The sequence below is a fragment of the Pituophis catenifer genome, unplaced genomic scaffold (genome assembly GCF_029215685.1).
Source record: "Pituophis catenifer annectens isolate HBS135680 unplaced genomic scaffold, rPitCat1.0.hap2 SCAF_18, whole genome shotgun sequence".
NCBI classification, from domain to species: domain Eukaryota; kingdom Metazoa; phylum Chordata; class Lepidosauria; order Squamata; family Colubridae; genus Pituophis; species Pituophis catenifer.
Window position 1 is genome coordinate 473494 of NW_027256898.1, and position 26834 is coordinate 500327.

At 49.4% G+C, this 26834-nt stretch overlaps 2 protein-coding genes across 5 annotated transcripts; both read right to left on the reverse strand.

Annotated features, from left to right (window-relative positions):
- Positions 1-75: 75 nt before the first annotated feature.
- Positions 76-17033, reverse strand: ZNF362 (zinc finger protein 362). Of its 4 annotated transcripts, XM_070956367.1 has the most exons (10): positions 16955-17033; positions 13593-13713; positions 13554-13561; positions 9063-9126; positions 7916-8162; positions 7268-7589; positions 6411-6635; positions 5238-5316; positions 4129-4287; positions 76-3346 (listed from the first exon to the last, which is right to left on the reverse strand). In XM_070956367.1, the coding sequence occupies exons 1-10, from the start codon at positions 16981-16983 to the stop codon at positions 3230-3232; spliced, it is 1371 nt and encodes a 456-aa protein (XP_070812468.1). In that variant the 5' UTR covers positions 16984-17033; the 3' UTR covers positions 76-3229. The 4 variants fall into 4 exon arrangements, with proteins under 4 accessions (XP_070812468.1, XP_070812466.1, XP_070812465.1 ...); XM_070956365.1 differs by lacking the exons at positions 13554-13561; positions 13593-13713; positions 16955-17033 and adding an exon at positions 15672-15767; XM_070956364.1 differs by lacking the exons at positions 13554-13561; positions 13593-13713; positions 16955-17033 and adding an exon at positions 11686-12005.
- A 3074-nt stretch (positions 17034-20107) lies between these two features.
- On the reverse strand, positions 20108-25583 carry LRRC47 (leucine rich repeat containing 47). Its single transcript, XM_070956359.1, has 7 exons — positions 24879-25583; positions 23996-24430; positions 23698-23814; positions 23272-23387; positions 22300-22402; positions 21811-21900; positions 20108-21394 (listed from the first exon to the last, which is right to left on the reverse strand). Exons 1-7 carry the CDS (start codon positions 25563-25565, stop codon positions 21188-21190), a joined length of 1755 nt encoding a protein of 584 aa, XP_070812460.1. The 5' UTR covers positions 25566-25583; the 3' UTR covers positions 20108-21187.
- Positions 25584-26834: the final 1251 nt, after the last annotated feature.

Genomic DNA, 26834 nt, shown 5'->3' on the forward strand with positions numbered 1-26834 from the left:
AGTTGCAACCCCCCCCTCCCCAGGTGCAACAGCCTCCCAGCTTTGCCCACGAAAAGGAGACACCCCTACGCCAAGTCCAGCCCAAGATTGAAAAGACATTTTATTATTTGCTTTCCACAACAGAGAAGGAATACAAAGCAACTTTTAAAAAGTGATCATTTCTCATATATTGGTAATATTTTTAATTTTTCTGAACGATGCAAATGGTTGCCCGGAACAAGGGACAAGCTCTTTCCACAACATGAGTGTTTTAGAAATCGGGAGGAAGGATGTTCCCTCTTTATATATTTTTTTAAAAAAATTCCTTTCCCCCCCCATTAACAAGGGCACTAACTAAGATGCTTCCTGGGCTTTTATATAGAAAAAAAAAAAAGATGTTAACAATATGTATAAGAGTCTTATTTACAGAGTTATTAACATGCCAAAAAAAGAGAGGATACAATATTGAATATCATACAACATCAATTCAAAACCGAGAAAGAAAAAGTATTTTTAAAAAGGGGAGAAAGGACCAAATCAGTATAAATGGCAAGAAACAAACAACTTGCTTAAAAAAAAAAACAGCGATTTTTTTTTTAAGGCGTAAAAATATTTTTTTTCCTTTTTTTAAAAAAAGAAATAGTTAATTCATATCTTTCAAAAAAACAAAAAAAACACCCAACAGGGATCGCAAAGGGGGATTAGAGAGAGAGAGAGAGAGGTGGATTTTCAGTTGTGTTGGTGGGGAGGGGCTGGATGTCTTCCTCCCCTTACCCTATTTAGACAAAACACTGAGGTGCGATTAAAACCCAGGGAAGGGAGTGGAGTTGCATTTGGGGGTTTCCTGCAAGATCTTTGCAAGGGGGTGGCAGAGGCTGCCGTTGCATCTAATGGCATCTAATGCAGTTTTGGTTTCAGACGGATGGAAGCAAAACTCGGTCCAAGGATGAACAGTGGCATTTTTCCCAGCATTTTTTTTTGGGGGGGGGGGGAAGGAAGGTTTGAAGTCTGGCTATTTTTCTTGGAATGGGGGTCTGTTCTGGGCCTCCCCCAAGGCAAAAACCAAGCCAGAAACAAGGAGAGGAGGTAACCAAGAACAGCAGCTCAGTTTCTCAACCATGGGCCACTTGAAGACGTCTGGACAGTTCCCAGAATTCCCTGGCGATAATGCATTCCTTTTCACGTGTTTTGTGGCCTGCTTGACTCTCTTATCATCCCTTCCTCTGCAATCTCTCTGCTCTAGGTGGAAGGGGGAAAAAAAAAAAAACAGGGCTAGCTGGGGAATTCTGGGAGTTGAAGTCCACCCGTTTTCAAATGGCCGAGGTTGAGAAATACTTGCCCTTGAGACTTTGGATGGGTTCTGGATGCCGGCAGGTGTGGGAATGATGTGAACTAAAGTCCTGCCTGAAAATGGATGGGTTTTTTTTTTGTCAGATGCAAAGTCTTTAGCGATGCCTCTTACAAACTAATGTGGCTGTGCCAGAGCCCACTTGCATGTGGAAGTAAGGAAGGCCTTGATGGCTATGGCATAATCAAGCCTGGGGGGACCCCTCCCAACTATATAGGTAGTCCCTGACTTATGACTGGTCACTGTTAGAGTGAACAATGGGTTTGCTATAACAATAGTGGCGTACGCTTAATGAGTACAGTGTTCGTTTTCTCCCGCCATGTACACTTAATAACTGTTGCAAAAGAAATTGTAAAATTGGGCCAGCCATGTGAGGAACCCATTTTACGACTGTTACGACTTAACAACTGTAATGTGCAGGCTCCATTACAGTTGTAAGCAGGACTACCGGTAGGCCTGAGATTGAAAAGCTGCATAATTACTCTTTGTCTGGGGAAGACCACTTTTCTAAGGCTCTTGGATGATTCACCCACCCTCCCTCCCCCCCGGTAAGATCAATGAGTTTCCTGCAAGTTGCTTCTTCTCACCAGGGAGGCTCGTCTTTTGTCCCTCACACACCAACCAGGAAGCGTGGGAGCGTCTGTTGATGCGTCTTTTGGTCATCTAGAGATGAATTGGGGCGACCACAAAGTGGAAGTGACAGACTTGATGATGGGGGGGGGAGGGGGAGGAAAGAAATGGCAAAGCGAGGGATCCCCCTGTTCTCCCCCTCGAAGACTCACTTGGCCAAGTTGCATGCCCATCGACCAAATACAATGGTTTTCCAACTCAGTGGGAATATAAAACCCCCCAACCACCTGCTAGTAGCTTGGACATGGCTAAAACACGTGCATGGAAGCAACAACCCCCCAAGTGCACGTCCCCTAGAGCTGTGCCCTCTTTTGCTGCCAGGACAGGTGCCAACCTCATCTTCTCTACATGACGGATCTTGTCCAAGGGTTTGTCTCGTCCCAGCAGGCCACCAGGGTGTCAAACCCGTGTCTAATGCAGCGGACGTTCCTGACGTACTGTTACAAGTGCTCTGGATGGCTCGTCCCTCCTTGCCCCAACGGGTACAGGATCCCCCCACTGAGTTTTGCAATCTTCCCCAAGCTTTCCCCTCTCGAAAAAGACCAGAGGTTGATTCCGTTTTCCATACAAGACAGGCCCATGATTCTCCCTGATGTTGCGCCAGCCGTGATTTGGGTACAGGCTGACAACATTTGGCGTGTCATTGTCGCGTCCACCAGACGGTGCCTCTCTTCTCTTGATGCTTTCTGGGGTGTCGGGTCTCCTTCCAATTTAGCACCAAAATACTTCGCGGTCCTGTCCTTGTCCAAGAAGACCCACAATGGCTTCAGGGTGGAGTCCAGAGGGATCGTGTGCTCCGTGTCGGAGAGATCTCTCAAATCTGCGCCAATGTTTTTTTTTGGGGGGGGAGGGGGGAGAGGAGAGGGGAAAAATGATCTGAATTGAGAAAAGGGGGGAGGGAATACGGGAAAAAACAGAACGCCGCGATCCCAGAAAACGGGGCTCCTGGAGAAGCGAGGAAGGGAGGGTGAAAGTGCTGTGGAATTGTCTTTGGTTGTCCCCAACATCAAAGAGGACATGTCCCCTCCACAAACATAGTCAAGGCCCGAGGTTGCTCCGGGGTAAATGAGGGGTGGGGGACAGATGGGAGGGGGGTCTCTTGGTCCTCCTGAGCTCAGTGCTGTACACTGTCAAGAAATCTGAGGAAACAGCACAGGGGGAGCACTACGGCTGTTTTGCATAATCCGAAGATCTCCATCTTTGCTCCCTTTCTCGTTTCGGGCCTTTGCGAAGGTCCGTCACGCAAGGGGAGGGCCGCTGCTTCTCTGCGTTTCAGATGAGGGATATCCGAACGGGGATGCCGGGGGACTCCGTCCTCTGAGGAGAGTGCTGGTTCACCAGGTGTTCCACCACCGTATGTTTTGACATGTGCTTCATCAAATACGTCTCCTGAGGAAAAAGAGAGGACAGAGACAAATCAGCCTCGACTTGGGTTTGTTTACGGACTATTCGGGACTGAAGAAAAGCGACCGTTTTCACACTTATGACTACCGCAGCATCCCCACGGTCACTTGATCACAATTTGGACGCTTGGCAACCGGCATGGACTTACAAAGGTTGCAGTGTCCTGGGGTCACATGATCCCCTTCTGCAACCTTCTGATCTGCTTATCAACAGTGAAAGGGTGCAAAACTCATTTAACAATGTCTGGTTTAGGAATGGAAATTGGAGACGCCATTCTGACCGTGAGGATCACCTGTACAGGAAGCTCGGTGGAGGCACAAAGGGAGCAGGAGGGTGGCAGCTTGGGAAAACACAGAGCTACTTCCTCCTTCCGGGTCAGGCTCAGGCTCACCCCATGTCCTGCTGGAGGCACTGGGACCATTTGCAACTTCCCAGTTTCCCGAACCGTAATACGATGGATTATCTGCAACTGGGTGGCACGATTTGTACCTCCTGTTCTTGGCAAGCCCTTTCAAATGCTCAAGACTGGCGAAGCTTCCCTCTAGAGGTGTACCATCAAAGGTGCATCACCTTCAAAAACCCCACCCTTCCCACTTGGTGCCTTCAAACCCCACCCCAAATTCAAGGGTGGTACTTTGGGGAGCCGTGACTTTTCATCTCTGCTTTGGGCCTTGGCGTTTTGTCGAAAACCTCGCCGACTCGATCTCTACGCAAACCCTTGGCTTTTCCCGTGACATTTGCGGCCCGGCTCAGAGTGGCTCACTTACTGAAGTATACGCTCGCCCACACATGCTGCAGCAGTAGGCCTTTGCGTGCTTGATTGCATGCGCCGAGAGGTGGATCTGGAGCGAAGCCGAATCCGAGTACGCCCGGTAGCAATTTGGACATTTGTAGGGTTTGTCTTTGTTATGCTGCCGTTGGTGTGACTGCGGGTAGTGATAATGGGAGGAAACAGGTAAAACACAAGTACAGTCTCTGGAGGCAGTTCTGCAGACCATCCATCCTGCGACAGCAAGACTCCAGAGCTAGTGGTAGTCTACCAGAAAGCTTCCGGTGCGCTTCTTCCCGCCTCCCTGAGCTGTCACAATCTGAACATAATGCAGGTAATTTTGATATACAACAGTTCATTCAGTTACTGTTCAAATTTACAACAGCACTGAAAAAGGGGACTTATGACCGTTTTCCACACTTGTGACCGTTGCAGCATCCCCATGGCCATGGGATCAAAATTCAGATCACGTGACACCCCCCCCCATTTGTGACCTTCTAACAAGCAAAATCAACAGAGAAGCCAGATTTGCTTAACATCCATGTTACTAACTTAATGGCAGTGGTTCATTTAATAAGTGTGGCAAGAAAAGTCGTAAAATGGGACAAATGTCTCGCATAACAAAAGAAATTTTGGCCACGATTGTGGTCGTAAGTTGAGGACTACCTATAATAGACTCAGGGAAACCATCCTAATCTCTCCTTAATTGCATTAATGGTTGCAAGGAAAAGCAAAAGAACATAATTGAAGTTGCGTTGGCAGAAATTGTGTTTTCGTATCTAGACTCTTTTACTCGCAGGAAACCAGCAGTCAGTTTCTTTTGTTCTTGCAGGAAAGTAAAAAGAGATTCACGCTGGAAAGACTTAGGTCAATGTTTTTCAAGTTTGGCCGCTGCAAGATGTGTGGACTTCAACTCCCAGAATTCCCCAGCCAGCACAGGAATTCAGGGAGTTGAAGTCCACACAGCTTACAGGGACCCAATTGTGTGCTGATTTATGTGCTGCAGTTTCTTCTAGGGAGAGAGATATTCTGCATCCAAGCTGCAGCCTCAACTTCCCATTATGTCTCCCACCGTTCCCCGTTGGCTTCCCCAATCTCTCCACTCACCTGGAGGTTAGAGAGCTGTGTGAAAGCCTTTTCACAACCGGCATGTGGGCACTTGTACGGTCTGTCTCCGGTATGAATTCTGAAACGCAGCAAGACACAGGAATCGTTTCACAAAGCCACCCGAACACTAGTTAAAAAACATGGCTCAAGCTAACATCTTCTCCACCCTGAGACTCGTATTTTCTGTGCTGGGGTCTTGAGGGACAAAGATTTAGATTCTATGGTGAAGCCAAGACACAAAGATGACACAATTTGGGTGACACGCCAGCGTTCACCAACACTCAACAACTATTCCTGAAAGCGTGCTCCATTCCTGCACGAGTGTCAAAGGCTGCGGGGGATGCAAGAGACGGGACTGTGCTCTCAGGTAGCCGCCAGAGTCTGAAAATCATGCGAGGGTGGGGAATGTTTGTGCATGGCTTTCAGGGACTGCAGAGGCAGCAGAGAAGCATCGTCCAAAGCCACTTCAACAAGGCAAAAACCTTGTGCAACCCAGAGTTGCCTTGAGTAGACCGCAAGGGCTGGTCAACAGAAAAAGACACCACTTGAAAATAAACGATACGCAGCAGATCCTGGGCACTGTAGACAATTGGATTGTATTTTTTAAAAATAAATGAACACTTAAAACAATTGCTTCTCTTTTGTGCGTGTGCGTGTGTGAGAGAGAGACGCGCCAGCAGAGTCAAGTTAGGCATTTTTAAAAATTTTCAAAACACCCGGTCCAGAAGTTTCAGCATCACTGATTTAAATGGTCCAAGTGAAGAATGGATGCTTTGTTTCCCCAACATATACATGATCAATGAAATGGTGTGTAAATGTAGTAACACGACACAAAGTGCTCAAACTAAGGACTCTAGTCTTAGAATCCCTGAATTCTAGGGATAGATCCATTCACACCACCTACAACACAACAAGATGTTGCTATAAATGCCCCTTCCTTCTTGTTGCCTCCAGATTCATGAGCGACTGTGCAGTACAGGCCCCGATTCCACATTGCTACCTTATCCTGTGCTTGTAACTTTGCCCCTCCTTTGCAACCCCACTTCTTCCATTTAACTCCACCCCCTGGCTTCCCTCCAAATGGTTCAATCTGCCCCACCACCCCGACGAAGGACGCCCGCTGCCGTCGTTGACCTACCAAGGTCCCAAGGCCTCTGTGCTGCTGACCCCTACCTGGTGTGCTGCTGGAGGTGGGAGAGCTGGCGGAAGGACTTCTCGCAGTAGGAACAGTGGTAGGGCTTGACACCCAGGTGGATGCGCAGGTGCTGCGCCAGGTAGGAGGCGTTGGCAAAGGACTTGGAGCAATGCGGGCACTTGTGCGGCTTGGCCTCGGTGTGTGACTTGGAGTGGATCTGCATCTCCGACTTGGTGAAGAAGGTAAGCGGGCAGACTTTACACCTGAGGAGCGAGGAAGAGGGGTTAGGGACAACGCTGAACCCCAAACTCGGGGGGCTGCCCACAACGTGGATGTGACTCTGGCGCATGTGGATGGCGAAAGGCTTGGTGTTGGAGAACACACTGTCCCCGGGTGCAAAAATGGGAGACTCAGATTACAACGCTTGGAACGGAGGGTCAAAGGAAGCTTCAGACTGAAAAACAAGGTGGACTTTCGATTTCTGGAACTCACTGCCACAAGATGTAGCAACATTATCATCATACATGGGTCTGCAACGCAGAGTACCAAATCCACAAAACTACTAGGAGCCTTAGGGTTTTGTGCGGAGGGTGACAACCCCATCTTTAAGGGCAGCATCCCACCTGGACCCACAACCCAGGCCCAGAGTTGAGGTAAGAGATAATGAGAACAATTATACTAGTTGTTGGTTTTGAGATAGGTTGTGTCTGTGACAGCAACCCTTCTGTGGGGGCACCCATTTTTCAAACCAAAAATGTCAGCTGTGGCATGAAAATTTAAACACAACCGTTTCCCATTTTGTTTTTGAAGCTAAATGTGGCATTCGCTCTGCGCAATAAACCGCACATTCATTTCAAGGTGCGCCAGTGGTCGGAAGCCCGTTTTCTCGACCCACCTGTACGTCTTCCCTTCTTTGCCGATGTCTCCCGAAGCCAAAATGGGATACGGGACCACGAGGACTGGGGGTCCCGACGGGTTCTCGGCCTTGATCTTCTTGCGGCCTCGTTCGCTCTTGGGGGCCCCCAGCAGGCTGTGGCCCTGGATTGTCTTGATGGAGTCCAACAGTGGGGGGCTGGTGATCCCCGAAATGAGGGTGGGCGAGGAGGCAATGAGGTGGCTCTGGCTGGAGGAGGTGGGGGTGGAGGCGGTGCTGGTGCCCGTCCCCGTACTGGATTCAGAAGTGCTGACGGCAGGAGTGCGGGACCCCAGCCCCAAACCTGGAAGTCGGGGGGAAAAGGCTAAGCAAAATCCTGCACCGGAGGAAGAGGAAGGAGTCTCGATTCAGCCCGGTTCTCCTTTCTTTAATTTTTTTAAACAGACAACAAATTATGAACACAATTCTCTTGTTAAAACAGCGCACCATTGGACAGGTTGCAAAATCAGGTGCGGTCATTTAATGCCTGCGCCCCCTCAATGATGAACTTCCTGATTGTTATGGTGGTCGTAAGTCAAGGAATACCCACAGCTCTATCCCCTTTAGCCGTGGCTTCACCCAGTCATCAAAATCATGAGGACTAGCGCCCAAACCCTTTTCTTTCCCTACCTGTGACGGTGCTGGTGGCAGGGCGCGCGTGGAGGGCCACGTCCGGCTGGGGTACCGCCTGGGGGTGAAGCCCCGGGACTTGCTGGAGCTTAGGAATGGACATGATCGAAGGGCTGCTCTCCGCGGGCGAAGGGGGCACCAGCAGGGGCTGCTGGGAAGACACCGAGGTAGGGGGCAGATGGTGGGGACGGATCTTCTCCGCCATGAGCTGCTCCTTGATTTTGTTGATCAGGACTAGATTGTCCAGCTGGGGACAGAAGAGGAGAGAATGACCGACCTAGAACGACCGACCAACTGACCATCGTGGCTTAAAAACGACAGGAGGCCAAGGAACAGGGGGTCAGGCTAGATGACCTTCAAACACCCCTGCCCCCTTGGAGCCCAGGCAAGTTTAAGAACTAACAATAATTTAACAATGGGAAAAAATGTTGTCTAGTCCCGATTCAACGGAACCGAAGCATTCCTGCCAAACTTCATTTGGACTTCAAAGCTAAGTAGAGTCAGACCGGTTCATCTTGGAGTGGAGGCCACTAGGAGATCTTGGATAGCATAGTAGGAGAAAGCTTTCCTGGAGAACAGGACAGCACTCGGACCATGAATCTCTGTGGGTGCTCCCTTTATGCGTTTATCTCCCTCCCATTGCCCCAACATTAATAATGGGAATTTGGAAGATGATTTCAGGGGGAAAAAAATATCCCTTTTTCTTACATACACCAGGATAGCTGAAAGTAATATAATTAAGGCAGGAGCTGCCATTCTCTTTTCTCAAAATACATGTAATTAAAATTTTGAGAAGAACATAAAATTATAAAGAGAGAAAGGAAGGAAGGAAGAAAGAAAGGAGAAGGAAAAAAAAATAAATGCAAGTTCAATTATAAAGTTCTCTCTTACTTGGGCCCATTTTTTTTCAATCATCCTATGGGGAATGGTGAGGAAAAATATCCCACAGGGCCCCACAGTGGGATCCGGTTTAACCCCAAATCCCTGCTTGGCTTTACATATATCAATATTATCAGGCTTAGCATTTCCAAACAGGGCAGGAAAAACCAACCTGCCGGGTTAACTTTAGTTCTTGAGGACTAGAAACTTTGGGGGAGGGGGAAAATATCTAACCAGTGATTGGAAGCCGAGACGTCGCAGTTCTTACCTGACTGGGCATGGTGGGAGGCGGTGGCCAAAAATAGGTGTTGTTAAAGCGCGGCTCCGCCATTCTGGAGAGCAAAATAGACGTAAGAAGAGGATGTTGGGTCAGGTCTGGAATGCAGAGATGTTCTCCTGCATCCGTGGGGTCCTTTCGCCTCCCCAAAACCCCCCGGGCTGCAGAAAAGACGGAGGTGCTCAGCTGAACCCCGAATAAATCCCGAAACAGAAAAATAAACCACAGGAAAAAACAGTTGCAGAGTCCTAGAAATTCTGCTTCCCCCCACCCACCAACTCTTCGGTTAGTCCTTGACTTACAACAATTCATTTAGTGACTGAGGTTACAACGGCACTGAAAAAAGGGACTTTGGACCGGTTTTTCACACTTACGACGGTTGCAGCCTCCCCGTCTCACGTGATCAGAATTCGGATGCTTGGCAACTGACTTGTATTTATGACGGTCGCAGTGCCCCGGGGTCACGCAGTCCCCTTTTGCGACAGCAAAGTCGATGGGGGAGCCGGATTCACTCAATGACCGTGTGACTTAGCTGAACAACGGCAGTGATTCACTTAACAACTCTGGCAAGAAAGGTCGTAAAACGGGGCAAAACTCAACTTGACAGAACCGAGTTGTAGTCTGGCAAGATAAATTTTGGGCTCCGTTTTAGTTGTAAATCGAGGACTTTCTGTTTTTGGGACAAGGTCAAAAAGAAGCAGCTAAATTATATTTTTAAAAGACCGGTTAAGACCACAAGCCTCTTTTAAACCTAGTTTCAGCTAGAAAAGACAGAGACAAACCTCACACAGACTCCCACTTAAATCCCAAACCTGAGAATGGGATGGAGACCAGCCAGACTGTTGAGTGAAGGCTTGGCAGCACCCCCTCGTTTGTGGCACCCCCAAATCCTGGCTTCCAACTGGACAAAAAAGGACTGGTTTTTTTTTTACTGGTGAAGTTGGATTGGAAACCCCACCCCCATCAAAACCGGCTGAAATCTTTCAACCCCCACCAAATTTTAACTCTCACAGATAATATAAAATATATATTTTCAAAATACGCACAGAAAACCAAAGAGTTGGCTAGAACTGGGCCCACTTTTAAAGTTTTCACAATTTGCTAGTGGGAAATTCAAGGCAGGGAAAAACTGGAACACAAATTCACACCAAAAAATGACTTCTTTTTTTTCTTTGCCAAGAGACACAACTTTGTTTTGGAGTTACTGATAAACTGCAGCCTCCACCCAAAACTCCTAAGCCATCTCCAGCCATAATAAAAATAACAATCAGGGAGACAAATTAATTGCAGCGCTCATGGATTAAACAACACAATTAAATAATTTAAACTGAGAAAACACATTTCAAATCAGCACTGACAGCCAGATAGAAACCTCTTTTTAAATGACAGCAAATAAATTTTGGTTGTTCGGGGTTGGAAATGACAACCCCAAACAACCTGCTGTTAATGAGACTAGTAGCAAATGCAGGTGGAAGCCGATGCGATTTGTACAATCGTTTTTTGGGCATTTTTATTGTGGTGAGATATTGTAGCAAAACCATGAAAACCTGCCAGAATTTTTCATCACTTCGTCTTATATGTATCTAAACTAAGATGCATCCAGATTTCAAGCTTTTTTTCTCTCTCTCCTGCTTTCTTCTTTCTTGTAATCTTTTCTGCCAAAAATCTTTTTCTCGATTCCCCCCCAAGATCCGTTCCGTCTCCCTTTATATCCCATCATCCACAAAGTCAGCGTGAATCCAGCTTCGCTTTGGGCCACACCCCAGATGTTCAGCATCTGTCCAAGAGGCCACCTTTGAATCCCAACTGTTCAAACTGTCCAGCATCCGAGTCACACACAGATACATCTTGGTCACTTTCTTTTAATGGCCTAACTAATCCAGGATGGTTGGGGGTTAAGAATAATTTGAGGTGGGCAGAGAGAAAAGGAAGGATGGGGTTTAAAAAGAAAGCAAACACCCTCCTGATAATGTTACTTAGTTCGGTCCTGAAATGTTTGCAAGAAAGCAACAACATTCAGACAGCACCAAGGACCCCACGGTCCCCACCCCCCACATCTTCCTCCCTGCAAGCCCCCCTCCTTTCTAGCACTGATGATGTTACCTAGTTGGGTCATGAAATGCCTGCAAGGCGACAGCCAAGGTCAGAGAGCACCAAGGACCCTACAGTCCTCCTCCTCTCTGCAAACCCTACTCCCTTCTAGCCCTGATGACGTTCTCTAGTTGGGCCATGAAACGCCTCCAAAGAAACCACCATGCTCAGAGAGCACCAAGGAGCCCTCAACGTTTCAGCCTTGCTTTGCAATGCCTCCAAGCTCCTGCTTTGACCTTCAGAAGTCAGAGAAAATTACCCCTGGGTATCAGGGGGTCCCAGAACCAGAAGGGGGCATATATCCCCCTTGGAAAGGATGACCCTGCTTTCTCCATAGCCCTGAGCCAGGGAATGAGGGATAGGACTCCCTCCGATGGACACAAAGTCCGGGCTGCCTGGGGAAGGAAAGAAGGAAGGCAGGGACAGAGAGACGGAGGGGTAGAGGTGGCCACTGCTGGGGTCCTGCAGGGTCCGGTCGCAGCCCTGCAAGAAGGGAAGATGTTAACCGCAGCTCGGTACTCACGGGCTATCTTGAACCCTGGCGAGAAGGGTGTTGCTGCGACTCCAAACCGTCCCTTCTGGTGCAGGCAGGGACAAGCACCGGCCGCCGGGTTCAGGCCAGGAGGGCTCCCCGGCCTCCGCCAGATCCTACCCAACTGCAGTTAATACAAGCTACGACCCCTGGCAGGGGGAGGCTGTGCCTGGGAGGCCGCCCGGCCTCTCGCCTGGCTGAAATAAAGAGAAATAAGAAATTGTTCACACAGAAACGGCGGCCGAGCGCTGAGCATGGGCCCGGGCAGGAGATGGAGCCTCCTGTGGAGGGGCAGTCTACCTCAGAAGAGTCACAGGGCACCTGGGAAGACGCCTAGAAGCTATTCTTAATTCAATTCCTCTGGTAAAACCTTACTGCGTGTTCCCGTCATCTAATCCGCTAAACCTGGTTAACCTGGCTTAGCTGTTCCTAGAGCGAATGGAGGTTCTGCAATGGAGCAGGTAGGATGCACCCCTGAGGCTTCCAGCTTCCAATAAAGAGAAGGGAGGAGTGAGAGAGAAAAGCAAAAATGCAGAAAAAAGAAAAGAAGAAAGCCTCACAACACTGTACTTGCGTTCCCGACACACAGAGTGTAGTTTTCTATTCCCTTCCAGCATCACAATAAATCAACTACCTCAGATGCCACCGAAAGCATTCAAAACTGAAAACAACAGGTGAAGTCAAGGGACCGCTGGCAGGTAGTCCTCGCTTAGCGACCCTTCCAAGTTATGACAGACCTTCCCAGTGCTACTTACAACCTGGTTTTAAAGTTGTAATGGCCACCCCTCCGGTTAGGTGGTTGCATTTTCAACGTTCAACAACCGGCCTGCATTTATGGATATTTGGAGCGTCACAAGGTAATGTACAATTTTATTTTTTTTGCTGGAAACTGGGGTTTAATTCTAGTTTCTGGCCAAAACACACTGATTTCTACTAATGATGGTCTATTGAATAGGCCAACATGAGCTGGATTCACCTGTTACATTACACCACAAATTGTGTTTTATAAATCTCAGTGCTTGAATCCATACCACTAAGGAGTTATACTCTAAACCACAAAGAAACCAGGTTTTCAAATACAAATAGAACTGCAAGGAAACAGTGTAACGCCTACAGCAAGGAGCTTTCGCTATTTATATTTTTCCCTGTTCAAAAGTTTCAAACTAACTTGGATTTTCAAAACATTTCAGATGCGAGTACAGAAGGCATGTGGTTTAAAATGTTTGCTTTCCTTCATTAAAAAAACTAAATAAATGAGCAAATCAAATACACTTCCTTTGATTGAAGACCACAGGAGGGGGGGAAAAATCCCCTAAAATTCACATTTCCAACTTTCCTGGAAAGTTGGGAAAACAGAAGACTCAAACAGATCGGTGTTAGGAGAAAAAAATCCTCAATTTATCTAATAAAAAATGACAAAGCCCTCAAGTCTGTAATTTTCTGATATTAAAATTTGGACCTGCAGTTCTCTAAATGAAAAAATCAGAGACACCACTATGTATATTTTAGGGGAAAGTCTTTTTCAAATGTACATATATTTAGATATTTATCCAGGTTTTTTTTCCTTCCATTTTACAGGGAGCCCTTGACTTATTTTGTCAGGTACAAGGCAGATAGATAGCTGGTCTGGGGAACTCAGGGCCACAAGGTGCTGGCCTAATTGCCATTCGGGCAGAGTCAAATTAGAAATGATAACTGTAAAGGTTCCTAGTCCTCAAGGCTACAGATGAAGGCCAGATGTAGGAGACACAAGAAAATTGTGTTTGCGTAGAGAGGCCTTTAGTCTGATAAAGGCTTTCTCTACATCTAGGATAAGTTTCATCAAACAATATAAAACTGAATAAAATAGAACCAAATACCTGAAAAGCTTTAAGACAGGGGTCTCCAAATTTGGAAACTTTAAGATGGGTGGACTTCAACTCCCAGAATTCCCTGGCAATAACACGTTCCTTTTGATATGTATCCCCACTGTATGCCTGCTTACTCTCTTGTGGTCCCTTTCTCTGCAATCTCTCCGCTCTAGACAGTGGAAGAAAAGAAACAGGTATGGAGGGCTGAGGAATTCCGGGAGTTGAAGTCCACAAGGCTTAAAGTTGCCAAGGTTGGAGACCCCTGATTTAAGAGATGGGAAACTCACTTGGTCTCACATTTAGAGCAATTATTCATCCATTACTAAAGGATGTGGAACACAAGCTGGCTGGAAAACCAAGACTCACACAGAGCCAGAATGGACACTTCCTCTCCGGCCCCCTTCACAGCCTTCCAGTTTTCCAACCAACTGACCTTCCAAGTACCCCGATTTCAGCATCATGGGGTCCCTCGGCCAGGATCTGCCTCTTTAGTCCCCACAGAATCGTAGGGCTAGAAGGGATCTCGGAGGACATCTAGTCCAACCCTCTTACACCACGAGCCCTTATACTATCCCGGACAAATGGCCATCCAATCTTCTCTTGAAGGGAAAGCTTTTAGGGTGTGTGACTTAAACCCAACGTCTCCAAAACACAGGCCAGACTCCAGAAATAAAGCCACATTTTAAGTCCAAAACCCAGCTTAACAGCTATACAAACACGGTCAGGGCAAGGGAGGGGTCCCTCTCAGCACCCATGCCTCGTTGACCCCCCTCAAATTGTGTCACTCACAGTTCACCAAACCCCGCCCGTTTAAAGGAAAAACAAATGCAATCACAGGTAGTCCTTGACTTACGACCACAAGGGAGCCCAAAATTTGCGTTGCTAAACAATGCCATCGTTAAGTGAGTTTCGCCCCATTTTACGACCTTTCTGGCCACCGTTGTTAAGCGAATCACTGCCCTTATTCAGTTAGTAACCCGGTTTTTAAGCGAATCCGGCTTCCCCATCGACTTTGCTGGCGAGAAGGTCGCAAAAGGGGATCACACGACCCCAGGACACAGCAAACGTCATAAATATGAGTCAGTTGCCAAGCGGCTGAATTTTGATCCTAAGGCACTTTTTTCCAGGGTCGTTGTAACTTCAAGTGGTCACTAAATGAACAACAGTTAAGTCGAGAACTACCTGTATTGTATTCACAGCTCTCCAAACGGAAGGACCTCTTTTTATGCAGGAAAAAAATAAACTGAAAAGGGACCCCCCCAACATCCTCCCCCACAGCCCCACACTTTTGCCCCCCCCAGCCCCCAAAAACCTCTCCCTCCCCCTCCCCTCCCTTCCCCAAGGCCTGGAGTGGCAGGAACCCAAAGCCTGAGTTTTAAGGGGAGTTTAAGGCGGCCAAGAAAATGAAGCAAGACGGAGACCCCCACCCACCCACCCACCCACCCACCCAGGCTGCCCCAAACTGCTGGAAAATAACACAAAAGGGAAACACAAACACACCTCCTGGAGATTCCATGCAGCCAGTGGGGGAAAAAAAAGAGAATTTCCAGCATTTTTCCCCCCAAGTAGCCACTGCACTCACTCTCACACAGATCATCTTAGCCCCCTCCCCTCCCCCCAAGAAATTCCAGCTGGACCCCCCCTCCCCTTTCCTGCCATCCCAGGCAAACAAACTCCGATATTAACCAGGATACATTTCTACACCAGGGACCGCATAAAGTGTGGGGGGGGAAGACGAAGCCTCTCCATGAAAGAGAGAGACATCTCGATCTATTTAACACAAAGCCGGAACACTTGGAACAAAAGTCCCCGAATCCGTGAAAAGCGCCAGAAAAAGACACAACACAACCACAAAACACACACACCGGGGAAGCCAATCTTCCCCCGCCCCCCCTCGCAAAAAAAAAACCCAAAAACCCACCCACGAACCGTGCAAAGTTCCCCGCTTAGTCCACCGCAAACGTGGCATCGCTCAACGCGGAGAGATTTTGCAGGAAGAAAGGAAGAAAAGAGAGACGCCGACGGATTCCCACCATTTTGGAGCCAGAAAGGGGGGCAAAGAAAGAAAGAAAGAGAGAAAGGAAGAGAGAAACCCGCAGCCAGCCAACCAGCTACCCGAAAAGATACATTTGGCATTTCTTCCTGGGGCTCTTGTCTCGGTGCTGCCTTTCCTTCGCCTCCAAGGCGGATTCGCCTCCCCGCGCCCTCCTCGACACGCGTGGAAAGGGAAGAGGCGGAATGACCGGGGGGGGGGAGGGGGGGGCTCCGCCGAGCTTTTCCTCGCCAGCTCTGGGCCCCCCCAACCCCGCCCCGCCCGCGAGGAAATCCCGAGGCCAAAGCGGAGCAGAAGCGCCAATTGCACAAAAAAAAATAAAAAAATCAGATTTGTTTTCCCTCTTTGGGGAGGGGGAAAAAGCCCCCCCATGCGACCCCCCAGCCCTCTTCCTGCGCCCCCTCTGCCCCCCCCCCCGGGCCGGGCCACTTTGGATGAAAATTCGCAGACAAAAGAGCGCAAAAAGATGGCAGCCAGTGTTATTTTTAAAAGCGATCGGGGACGCCATATTCTGCAGATCTGGGGGAAAAAAGGGGGGACCAGCCAGCCCAGAGACCCCGCCGGGGGGGGAGGGAAGGGGAGGCTGCTCCCCACCGCGCCAGGCAGGCCCCCCCAAAGCAGAGCACGGGGGCGAAACCCCCAAAGGAAGAAAAACGCCACCTCGCTCCTTGGAGCCATCGCCTCTTAGTGCTTGGGGATCGCTCCTGGCCGGAAGGCTGCGCCAAAAAGGGGCTCTTGGATCAGCATGGCTTGCGGGGGGTTTTTTGGGTTTTGTTTGTTTGTTTAGGATCTGGTTGCTCCCTCTCTCTCTCTCTCGATCCCCCGATCGCGCTTTTTGAATAGCCCGGCCTTTTATTTATGACAAAAAAAAGAAAGAAAGAAAGAAGCGAGACTTCCTAGGCGAATAGACGCGCTCGGCTTGCCAATTGCCCCTCCGCCGCCAGCCGTCTGCAAAAGGAAAAGGGGGCGCCCCCCCCGCCTGCCTCTTTCTCTCCTCCTCCTCCTCCTCCCTCTCTGGCGGGGGGGCAGAGAGGAGACCCCCCCCCACTCAAGCCAGGCTGGGTGGCCCCGCCAAATCCCGCAGCAGCCGCCTCTTTTGCAAAGGGCCCCCCCTGCAGGAGAGACCCCCTCCCCTCCCTCCCCCCCCAGGGTTCCTCCCGAGACTGACCTGCAGAGCAAGAGGAGGGGGCGCCGGCAAGTTTGCCCCAAACGGCCACATTTTTCCAAACTCTATTTCTCCTTCCGACCCCTCCCTTCCCACGCCCCCCCCCCCGCCTTCTGGAGTTGAAGAAGTCAAGAGAAGGAATCAGAGCGTGGGCCCAGGTACCTTCAAGGGAGGCGGGGGCTCGGGGCTTACTTGCGGTTTTGGGGTCTTCCAAAATTCATCCGTTCAGGGTTGGGGCTTTTTTGGGAGGGGGGGAAGAGCGGCTGGTGGGTCTCCCCCCCCTCTAGGCTCCCTGAAGGTGGGATGGTACATCTAACGTCCCCCCCCCCCACTTCTGGGTCTCCCCCCCCCCCTTTCGCTGGGTGGTTTTAGTTCAAATCTTCCGGGTTGGTGGACAGTTCACTTCTGGGTCCTGGCGAAGGCTTGGAGATCTGGGTAGATCCCTTAAAAGAGGGGGTTACAAAAAAAAAAGAAGGGAGGAGGAGGACAGAGGAGGAGAAATCTTTACCTTTCTAGGCAAAAAATAAGAGGAAAGTTTGCCAAATCTTTTTAAGAGTGGAGGGTCGTTCCTTCTTCACTTCTGTTTTCTCACTCCTTTTTTCCCTTTGTCTCTTTCAACAGTTTTCTCTTTCTGTCTCTATTTTTTCTCTTCCTTTCTTTCATTCTCTTTCACTCTTTTTCTCTCATGCTCTTTCACTCTTTCATTCATCTTTCTCTTTTTCATGCTCTTTCACTCTCCCTTTCTCCCTTTCTCCTCTCTTTGAGTCTTTTTCTTTCACTCTCATTCTTTCTCATTCTCTCTCTCTCTTTTGCTCTCTCCCCCTTTTCTTTTCGCTCTCTTTTTCATTTTCTTTCTCTCTCTCACACACATACACCCTTCCCTCAACTTGGCGGGGTGTCTTTTCCTCTCTGCCCCCCCTTTTCAAAACACCTTTGAAGTCTCCAACTTTACAGGAGAAGGGGAAAAGGGTGGAAGGTTGCAGCCAAAAAAACACAGAGTGTGGGGTGAATTCTGGGTGGGAAGGGCCAGTTGGGGGGGGGGCAGTCACCCCCCTTTGCACACCCAGATTGGGCTTCTCTTTTCACAACCCTGCTGAGATGTCTACATTCCTGGGCTGGATTTTGTTGCTTCCCCCCCACTCAAAAGAGGTCTTTAAATTAATAAAGAGATTTAGCTCCCCCCCCAATCTAGCAACTAGGAACCTCGGGAGCCCATCTTTGGATTGCTGCTCCCCCCAAATCATCAATTTTGTGAGACCCCTCCCCTTTTAATCCAGCCCCTTCCTAAATTAAGAGGGAAATTTAGGAAGGATATGGGCCTCTTTTTGAGGAGGGGGCTGCAAGAAGAAGAGTAACAAGGGGGGGCACTGAACTCCCATATGTAAATTCAAGGGAACAGCCCCCCCCCCCCCACATCCCCTCAATCAGGGTTAGTTTGTTACTCTCTTTATTATAGTGTTTTTTTAAAAAAACATCAATTTTTGGTTATCTGAAAGTTTGTTATTCTCCTTTGTTACTTTGCTGGAGGAAACAGTTTCACAAAGTGATTATTACAGGCAGTCCTCAAGTTACAACTGTTAGTTTAGTGGCCGCTTGAATTCACGACGGCACTGAAAGAAATGACTTAGTACCGTTTTTCACACTTATGACGCTGATCAAAATTCAGAAGCTTGGCAACTGGCATGGACTTATGACTGTTTTAGTGTCCCAGGGCCACAGGATCCCCTTTTGCGACCTTCTGACAAGGAAACACAACGGGGAAGCCAGATCCACTTAATGACCATGTGACTAACTTAACAGCTGCAGTGATTCACTTAAGAACTGTGACAGGAAAGGTCGTAAAATGAGGCAAAATTCGCTTAACAACTGTCTCGCGCTAGCAGCGGAAACGTTGGGCTCCATTGTGGCCGTAAGTCGCATTTTCTGTTCTCTGGGAGGCTCGGGGATGATGGTGGCGGTAGAATCCAGTCATTTGGGGATGATGGGAGATGGAGTTCAGGGGGAGGAAACTCTGTTAGAAAAACTGGGCTGCCCCGTTCTCAGCTGAATGCCAACTCCCCAAGATTCAGAACCCGTTTCCTCCCCCAGCAAAAAAAAAAAAAAAAACCGTCTGGAGGGCAAATTGTGGCTGAAGACTTCCCAGCTCTGGTTTCCTCTCCGCATCCCAGGTGGGCAGAGACCCCCGAAACTCCCCCACCCGAATCTGGAAGGAGAGAAGCACAAAATCCCCCTGGCTGATCAGAGGGCCAGGCCTCTGCCAAGCCAAACAAGAGGAGAAGCTTGGCAGCTGGCCAGGAGCAACAAGGGAGGGGCCCTCTCCCTTGAAGCCCACCCCCCCTTGCATGGCAGGCTGGCCGGACCCCCCCCCCAGGGGAGGCCTTTGCTGCTGGGCTGTGTTTGCAGAGCTTTCCCCGCACAGCTGGAAGGGGAGGGGGATAAGAAGCCAAATGACCCCCCTCCGACTTCCTCCATCGTGGAGAAGGGGAGCTGAAAGCGGGCCTGGGTCTCAGAGGCTCTGTGAAAACGTAACAATTTCTAAGACTTGTACATTTCAACTTCCAGTCCACAAGTCTTAAAGTTGCCATGTTTGGAGACCCCTGCCCAACTCCCATCTGGGAAGCTTTTCATCCCCCCCCCCTTCAACTCTTTCTTTGCGACACATTCACACAACATAGTTAAAATTGAGTTTGCTCCAGATTCTTCTTCCTTTAAGGCTTATTCAGTTGCTTTGCATTCCTCGGGTTTTTTTTTAGCAGTTTGCTCTCTTTTGCCATCCCATAATTGTCTGCCTTTCCCTTTGCAGCTTCACTGCCCGGCCCCGAAATTAAAAATAAATTATCCAATTGAAATTGCAGGTTCCCAAGAGGCTGGGAACTAACTAGCCAGGATTACAAAGGCTCTCCCGATTGCTGCCCTCCTGTGGCTGTTCTGGGCTATTGCAGCTCTAGAAGGCAGCCCTCTGGTGGTGCCTTGGGGCAATTACACCCAGCAAATGACAATGGGGCCCCAAGTGGCTGAGAATGCAGGCCGAGCACCCACCTGGTCAAGCCCTTCGGCTTTTACATAAACCTCAAATCTTGGGGCACACTAGAAACAAGCCCATCGATTGTCAGTGTTTGGGGACACACTGGTTGAAGGCCACCGTCCTCTGACCTATTTTTTCCTGAGCGTGACCCCCAAATTCACTGCTGTTAACTCTGGCCACAGGTGAGGAAGGCCGGCTGAGGCCTGCTCTGCAGGGCTGGCGCTGCCTGTTCTTCTCCACCCCCCTAAGGCTGCCAACTGAGCTTTGGGCCCAGCTTCTTTGCCCCATTCCCTTCACTGCCGAACAAAACACGCCAAAGCTGATTCTGAACATTTTTATTCCCATTTTTGGGGGATGGATTATCGATGCCCCAAAGTAAAATTTGCTAGCCGAAGGCCTTACATTCAGAAGTTGCATTTTTAGAGGGAAATTCGGATTTTAAAAACCATTTTGTGCTGCCCTAAAGAGCAGGATTGTTTCTCTACAAACCGGAATGCGGGCACGACTCTTGGCCAGCCTTGGCAAAAACAGAAATGAGGGATGGGGCACTGCCCGTTGCCCAAGGAAGAGGGTATTTGTAGACTGGGGGTTGAATTTGGGGAGGGGGGGTTTGGTGGTTTTCTTGCAGACGTTTCATGACCCAACTAGGGAACATCATTGCTAGAAACCAGAACCCCACTCCCTACTAGCACTGATGTTGTTACCTAGCTGGGTCATGAAATGCCTGAAAGAAAACGACCAAGCTCAGAAAGCACCAAGGACCCCCGTCTTCGTCTCCCCCCCCTCCACAAACCCCCTTCCCTTCTAGCACTGATGATGTTATCTAGTTGGGTCATGAAATGTGGGTCATGCAAGAAGACGCCAAGCTTAAACGCCACCAGAGTTGGGAGGGAGCAGAGGTTAGTGGCCATTTGGGAGACCCCACCCCAAAGTCTCGGGGCCAAGCTGGGGCAGTCACGGCACCCCCTATTCTCTTGGAGAATCCACATTACAGGGAAGGGAAGAACCTGGTAGGGAAACGCTGCCCTCCGGGGATTTTCTACTGGGGTTCCTTCCCCACAGGACATTCCTTGAGGAGACCACCAACTCGCCTCTTCCCCATGGAAGGAACACAGTCACACAGCACAGCAAAATTAGACCCACAGGGAGGGATCAGTTGGCGAAAACAACTTCATCCGATGCACGCTCATTGGCAAAGGATCGAAACTTACACCCCCCCCTCGTCTGAGTAGGGGGATTAAAGCAAGCTGAACATCCGAGTCTCTTTCGAGACCCCAAATTCATGCGTCTTAAAATAGCTCAAGGCTTCCTGCTGCAGCGGCTGGCGAACGAGCCGAGCACCGCGACTCCCCGAAAACTTTTATAAAAAGTCCCGAATGGAGTCCCAGGGGAAACGGCGCTTAATGAAGGACGGTGAGGAGGGAGGTGTGGAGATCCGTCTTTGACGGGTAAAGGACTTTGAGGTTCCCTTCTGCGTCCACAACCCGGACCTGTTCCAAGATCAGAGGGGTGCTTGGGGGGCTGCCTTCGGGCCGGAGGATTTCGTGATCTGAACCTGCTTCCCCATCTTTGTTGATTGCAGTCAGCCTGTTCATCTCGGCCATTTTCTGTAATTCATATAAATAATAATAATAATAATAACAATAAAGGAGATTATTTTAGTGTTTCTTCCTGGGCTTTGGCCAAAACTCTGAAATGGGTTCATTTAATGACTGCAGAGCTTACTTTACGACCGCCACGATCGCTGCAAAGGCCGGCTGGCTCTGATTGACTTGTTTTACGACTGTCAGGCTGTAATTGGCAGGTTCCATTGTGGCCGTAAGTTGAGGACTACCTGTTATTTAGGCTGGATATTATCCAGCCACAGTGTAACTGCGCACGTTGTGGTCCCAGCTGTGAGCTGGATCCAGGGCCCGGGTGCTGCGATCAGGCGCATCGTTGCAATTCCTGACAGCCCCGAGACCCATGGTTCCCAGCCCTGATGTGAGAGGCGGGGAAGGGTGGGGGGGGAAGGATGACGTACCATAACAAGTGTGTCCATCACGTCTTTGCACAGCTGAAGACTAGAGGTGCTGGTCACTTCCAGAAGCAAATCGGTGGTCGTTTTCCCAAGCTTAAAAAAGACCAAAAGGAAACATCAACATTTAATCCCTGCATTTACAAGAATAACTCCTCAATTTACAACCATTCATTTAGCGACCCTTCAAAGTTGCAACAGCCTTGGAAAAAGTGATTTACAACCAGTCCTTGCAGTGACGTCATCGCTGCGTCTTCATGATCACATGATCCAATCCAGGCGCCTGGCCACTGACGTTTCATGACCCAACTACCTAACATCATCAGTGCGTTCTATTCCCGACTGTGGGGAATATCTGTACTATGTTTCCTTCTTGATTGCAATATATGTATACCAGGCTGGCTCGATTGTGTGATTGGCAGATGGAAGAACTGGTCTTAATAGTGCAGGAATCCCAGCCCCTTCCCCACCCACTGCTCAGCCAAGCTCCCTGACCTTCGTTTTCTCGCTGTTCGTAATGGGAGGGAAGGAAATCACGGAGCCTTCAGCATCAACCAGGCAGGGGTAATTCTCCTTCCCATCCAGCAACTGAAGGTACCTGCCCAAATTGAAAGGAAGAAGGCCCACGTTATTAGGATGCTATGACAATAAAAAAATAAATAAATAACTTGGAAACCCCAAACAACTGCCCTCGATTGATGCACCATTAAAAAAAAAAAAAAATTAAAACTTCCCTGCTACATCTCTAAAAATAGCAGCCGAGAGGCAGATCAAACGGCGTATTTAAGATTTTAATTAAATCTGAGCCACAAAAGGCTTCACGACAGGATAATCAGTGCTGGGTTTTTACCTTTTTACTTTTAAAACGTACGGAAAACTAATTTTTTCTATACATGAGATTATAGGGTGTGTATTAAATGGATAAAAATAATTTAGTTTATGCCTAAAATAGCATATTTTGCTATCTTGGGACTTTTGTGTAGAACTTAGATTTGAGCATGAAATCTTGAATTTTTTTTTTTTAGACAACCCATTGAGAACTCAGATAAATAGATAAAAATAATTTTGTAAAAGTGATTTATTGGGGTGTTTTGTGTAGAATCTGGGATTATTTGAACATGAAATTTTGGATTTTTTAAAAAAAGAAAACCTTGCTGGCAACCCTAATATAAGTAAGTAAAAAAATACTTTAAAACAGATTTGTTTTTGTTTGCGGGTGTGTAAAATCTGAGAGTATTTGTGTGCAGAATCTTGGGATTTTTTCTTAAGAAACCCTACTGCTAATTCTGGGATAAACAGGTAAAATAATTTAGTTCAAAACTAAATTTTTAATGTAAAATCTGAGAGCACAAAATCTTTTTCTTTTAGGAAACCCTGCCAGCAACCCTGTTTAGTCTACAGACGTGGTAACTCTTGAACTCGTGCTCCACCCTACTTTTTCTCCTCTGCCTCGAATTTAGGACGTACTTGTACAGCCCAGAGATATTCTGTCTTTTCTTCTGTTTCCGCTGTTCATCAGCTTCGGCCTGCAACTGGCGAAGGAGGTCGTTGGCCTTGGTCTCCTTCCGGCCCAGGGGGATGATCTGAAAAATGGGAAACGGTTTCAAGATGGGCAGCTTCGGAGAGAGGGGAGAAAAACTGAGGCAGAAAACAGGCATGCAACTTATAAGTATGGCGTCCTTGATGCTCTCTGAACTGGGTTGTTTTGCTATAGACGATTCATGACCCAAGAAGGGAACATCATCAGGGCTAGAACGGAGGGAGAGTTTGCTCCTAGCATTGATGACGTTCCCTAGTTGGGTCATGAAACGTCTGCAAGGAAACAACTATGCTCAGGGAGCACCAAGGACCCCTCCTGCTCTCCACAAACCGCTCTGCTGGAGGATAGCCCACCTTCAACTCCTCTGGGGCCCGAGCTTCGTAGACAAGTGGTCCTTTCACCAGCTGCAGGTCGTGAGTTGCAATGGTGGCTGATGTTCGTTTCTCACAAATGTCCTCGTGGAGTTTTGTCTGTTTATGGGATTAAAAGAAAAACGGATTTAGATTTTGAACTATTCCTTTATAGCATCATTTCAAGCCGAGATCCTGCTGCCTGATCAGGAACAGTTGGACTCCCCCATTTGAGAAGAGTTTTCTACATGGGAGGGACAGGAGAGTCCATAAGGGCTTAGCGTCCCTTTTGGAACCCCACCTGAACGGAGAGGAACCTCTTCAGAGCATTGCCAGTGCTGAAATCCATGCCTTTCACCACACAACACACGATGTAAGGACGGACGTCTTTCGCACTGGGGCTGGCTTTCACCACCAATGGCGCCGGGCTCTCGGAGATGTGAAGGATTTTCACCAGCAGTTTTTGGGCATCTTCCAGTTCGTCATCGCTGCCTCCTTTCTTCTTGTTCTTTTCTCGCTTCTTTTTCCGGCTTTCTTCTCTCTCAGTGCCTCCCTCCTGCTTGCCTCTCCCCCGGCGCAAATACTCCAAGATCGATTTGGTCTGGCAGCCGTTCACCATCTTCTCCAGCCGTTTGTCCTTCAGGGCGTTGCCCTTCAGGTTGACGTCCTTCAGCTTGGGGCAGTCGGCCAGCTCCGCTGGGATTTCGGAGAGCTTGTTATTGGAGACGTCCAAAGTCTGGAGAAAGAAAACAGAGCTGGTTGTTTTTCCACCAAGAAAAGAGAGTAAATCCCAAGGAACAAGCCTTGTCCCCTCAGTCAGACATGACAGCCTCAGCTGAAAAACCACAACAGGTGGCAGGGCAAGAGTTCATGCAGTGAAGTTAAGAGGTGCGAGGCATCTTTTGGGGAAGTGTTTACCACGAACCTTCTTCATCCCTTCCACATTCTTGGTAGGGAGATCACGGCCACCATCATGTGAGAGTGTGTGGGTGTTCTATTAACTTTAACGGCATTGCACCTCGTACAATGAAATTAAATGCCATCTTCAGTGTACATTATACATAAGAAAAACTATAAAAATAAAACACACACCTCCTTCGCATTCTATGCAATTGAATTGAAAACCCCTGATACTGCATTAATATTGCACTTGGCATTTGCGGGGCCTGCCTCGTTTGCCTCACCTTCAGCCCGACCAGGCGGGCCACCTCTGCGCCCAGCACCTCCAGCTCGTTCCCGGCCGCCTCCAGCAGGCCCAGCAGCGGCAGAGGCGAGGGCGGAGGGCCGGGCCGGCGACTCCCCTGGGCGGGCGGAGGAGGCGGCGGGGGCAGCATCGTCCCCGGGAGGGCGCGCAGCCGGTTCCCGCCCAGCAGCAGCTCCAGCAGCGCGGGGGCCGAGCGGGCCAGCCCGGGTCCCAGGCCGCGCAGGCGGTTGCGGCGCAGGTTCAGCACCCGCAGCTCGGGGAGAGCCGGAGCCGCCGCCGCCTCCTCCTCCTCGGGGCCCTCCAGGCCGCCCAGCTGCGGCGGCAGCTCCTCCAGGCCGTTGTCCGACAGGTCGAGCGAGCGCAGCGCGGCAGGGAGCAGCCGCCCGGCCAGGGACAGCCCCGCAGGGCCCAGCGCGCAGCCGGGCAGCGCCAGCGCTTGTAGGCCCGAGAGGAGGCCCAGAGAGGCGCCGGGCTCGCGTAGCTCCTGGCAGCCGCGGACCTCCAGGGAGCGAAGCGCCGAGCCCAGCTCGCCCAACGCGGCCGGGAGGCGACCTCCGGCCGCTCGGACCCTCCGCTCCAGAGCCTCGCCGGCTTCCAGCCGCAGCTCCCGCCGCCCGCCCGCCGCCAGCTCGGGCCAGTCCTCCTCGGCTCCCTCAGGCGTCGCCATGTTCGCTCTCCCGGCCGCTTCCGGCGCGCGCGGATGACATCCTCCGACGCGCGTGGAGGCGCAGCTGTCTCTTTCCCCCTACGTCACGCTGTTCCCCGCCTCTTTTTGCGCAGGCGCCGAGACATTTTAAGAGCGGCCTTTTTCTCAAGCTGGGTTCTTTTTTAAGATGGGCGGACTTCCCGCCTGGGGAATTCTGGGAGCTGAAGTCCATCCATCTTAAAGGGGCCCAGATTGAAAAAGTTTTTTAGACCTTTTAAGAGAAATGTTTTTTTCCACCGAGTTGGTTTCTCAGGCCTTCCAGTGGTGCTGCTTCTCCTTCCCAATGATTGATCCGAGCAAGAGTCTCCAAACTGGGCAAGTTTTAAGACTTGTGGACTTCAACTCCCAGAAATTGGGGCGAACATGAGGAATCCTGGGAGTTGAAGTGGCCAAATCTTAAAAGTTGCAGAGTTTGGAGTCCCCTGGATTAGCAGCATCAAGGAAGCGTCAGATCCTACATAGACCTTCTCCAGGGGAAGCGTCCCTAAACTGGTCTCCTAACGGTGCCTGCATCACCTTCCATCATGGTCTCCTTCTGGTTAACCTAGCTAACCTAGTTGGATCATAAAATGTCTACAAGGAAACCACCAAGCTCAAGAGAGCACCAGGGACCCCATAGTCCCCCTCCTTCTCTCCACACACCCCGCTTCCTTCCAGCACTGATAACGTTACCTAGTTGGGTCACTGCCTGGACAAATGGCTGTCCTTTTCTAGGCAAGATTTCATAGCTTGCCATTGCCTCCTTCCTAGGGCTGAGAGGGAGGGACTGGCCCAACCTCCCCCATCTGACTCCGTGTCCAAGTGGCACTAGAACTCTCAGCCCCCTGGTTTCTAGCCCGAGGCCTTAAGCACAACACCCAAATGACTCCTTGTTCTAAAGCACCAATTCTCAATCTTCCTTTTCAGCTGAGAAGGATGCTGCAAAAATAGTAATAAAAAAAGAATTGGATGAGCAGAAAGAGACGCATATAAAAAGGACCAGTTACCCATCAGCTGAAATTCAGAACTTTTATTATCATTTAAGTACAAACAGGAGCGTAACACGTTTCTACGTAGCAGAGAGCCTGCGGAACTCTGGAATCAGCCCTGCTATCCAGCTTATTTGCCCTTTAGATTTAAGACAGTTGGGATAAAAAGGGTCCCGATCCCTCGAGAGCGGCCTCAGGATTCCTTTGAGGTAGGACTCCACTTTGGCGGATCTAAAGGAAACCCCCCCCACCACCACCAAAA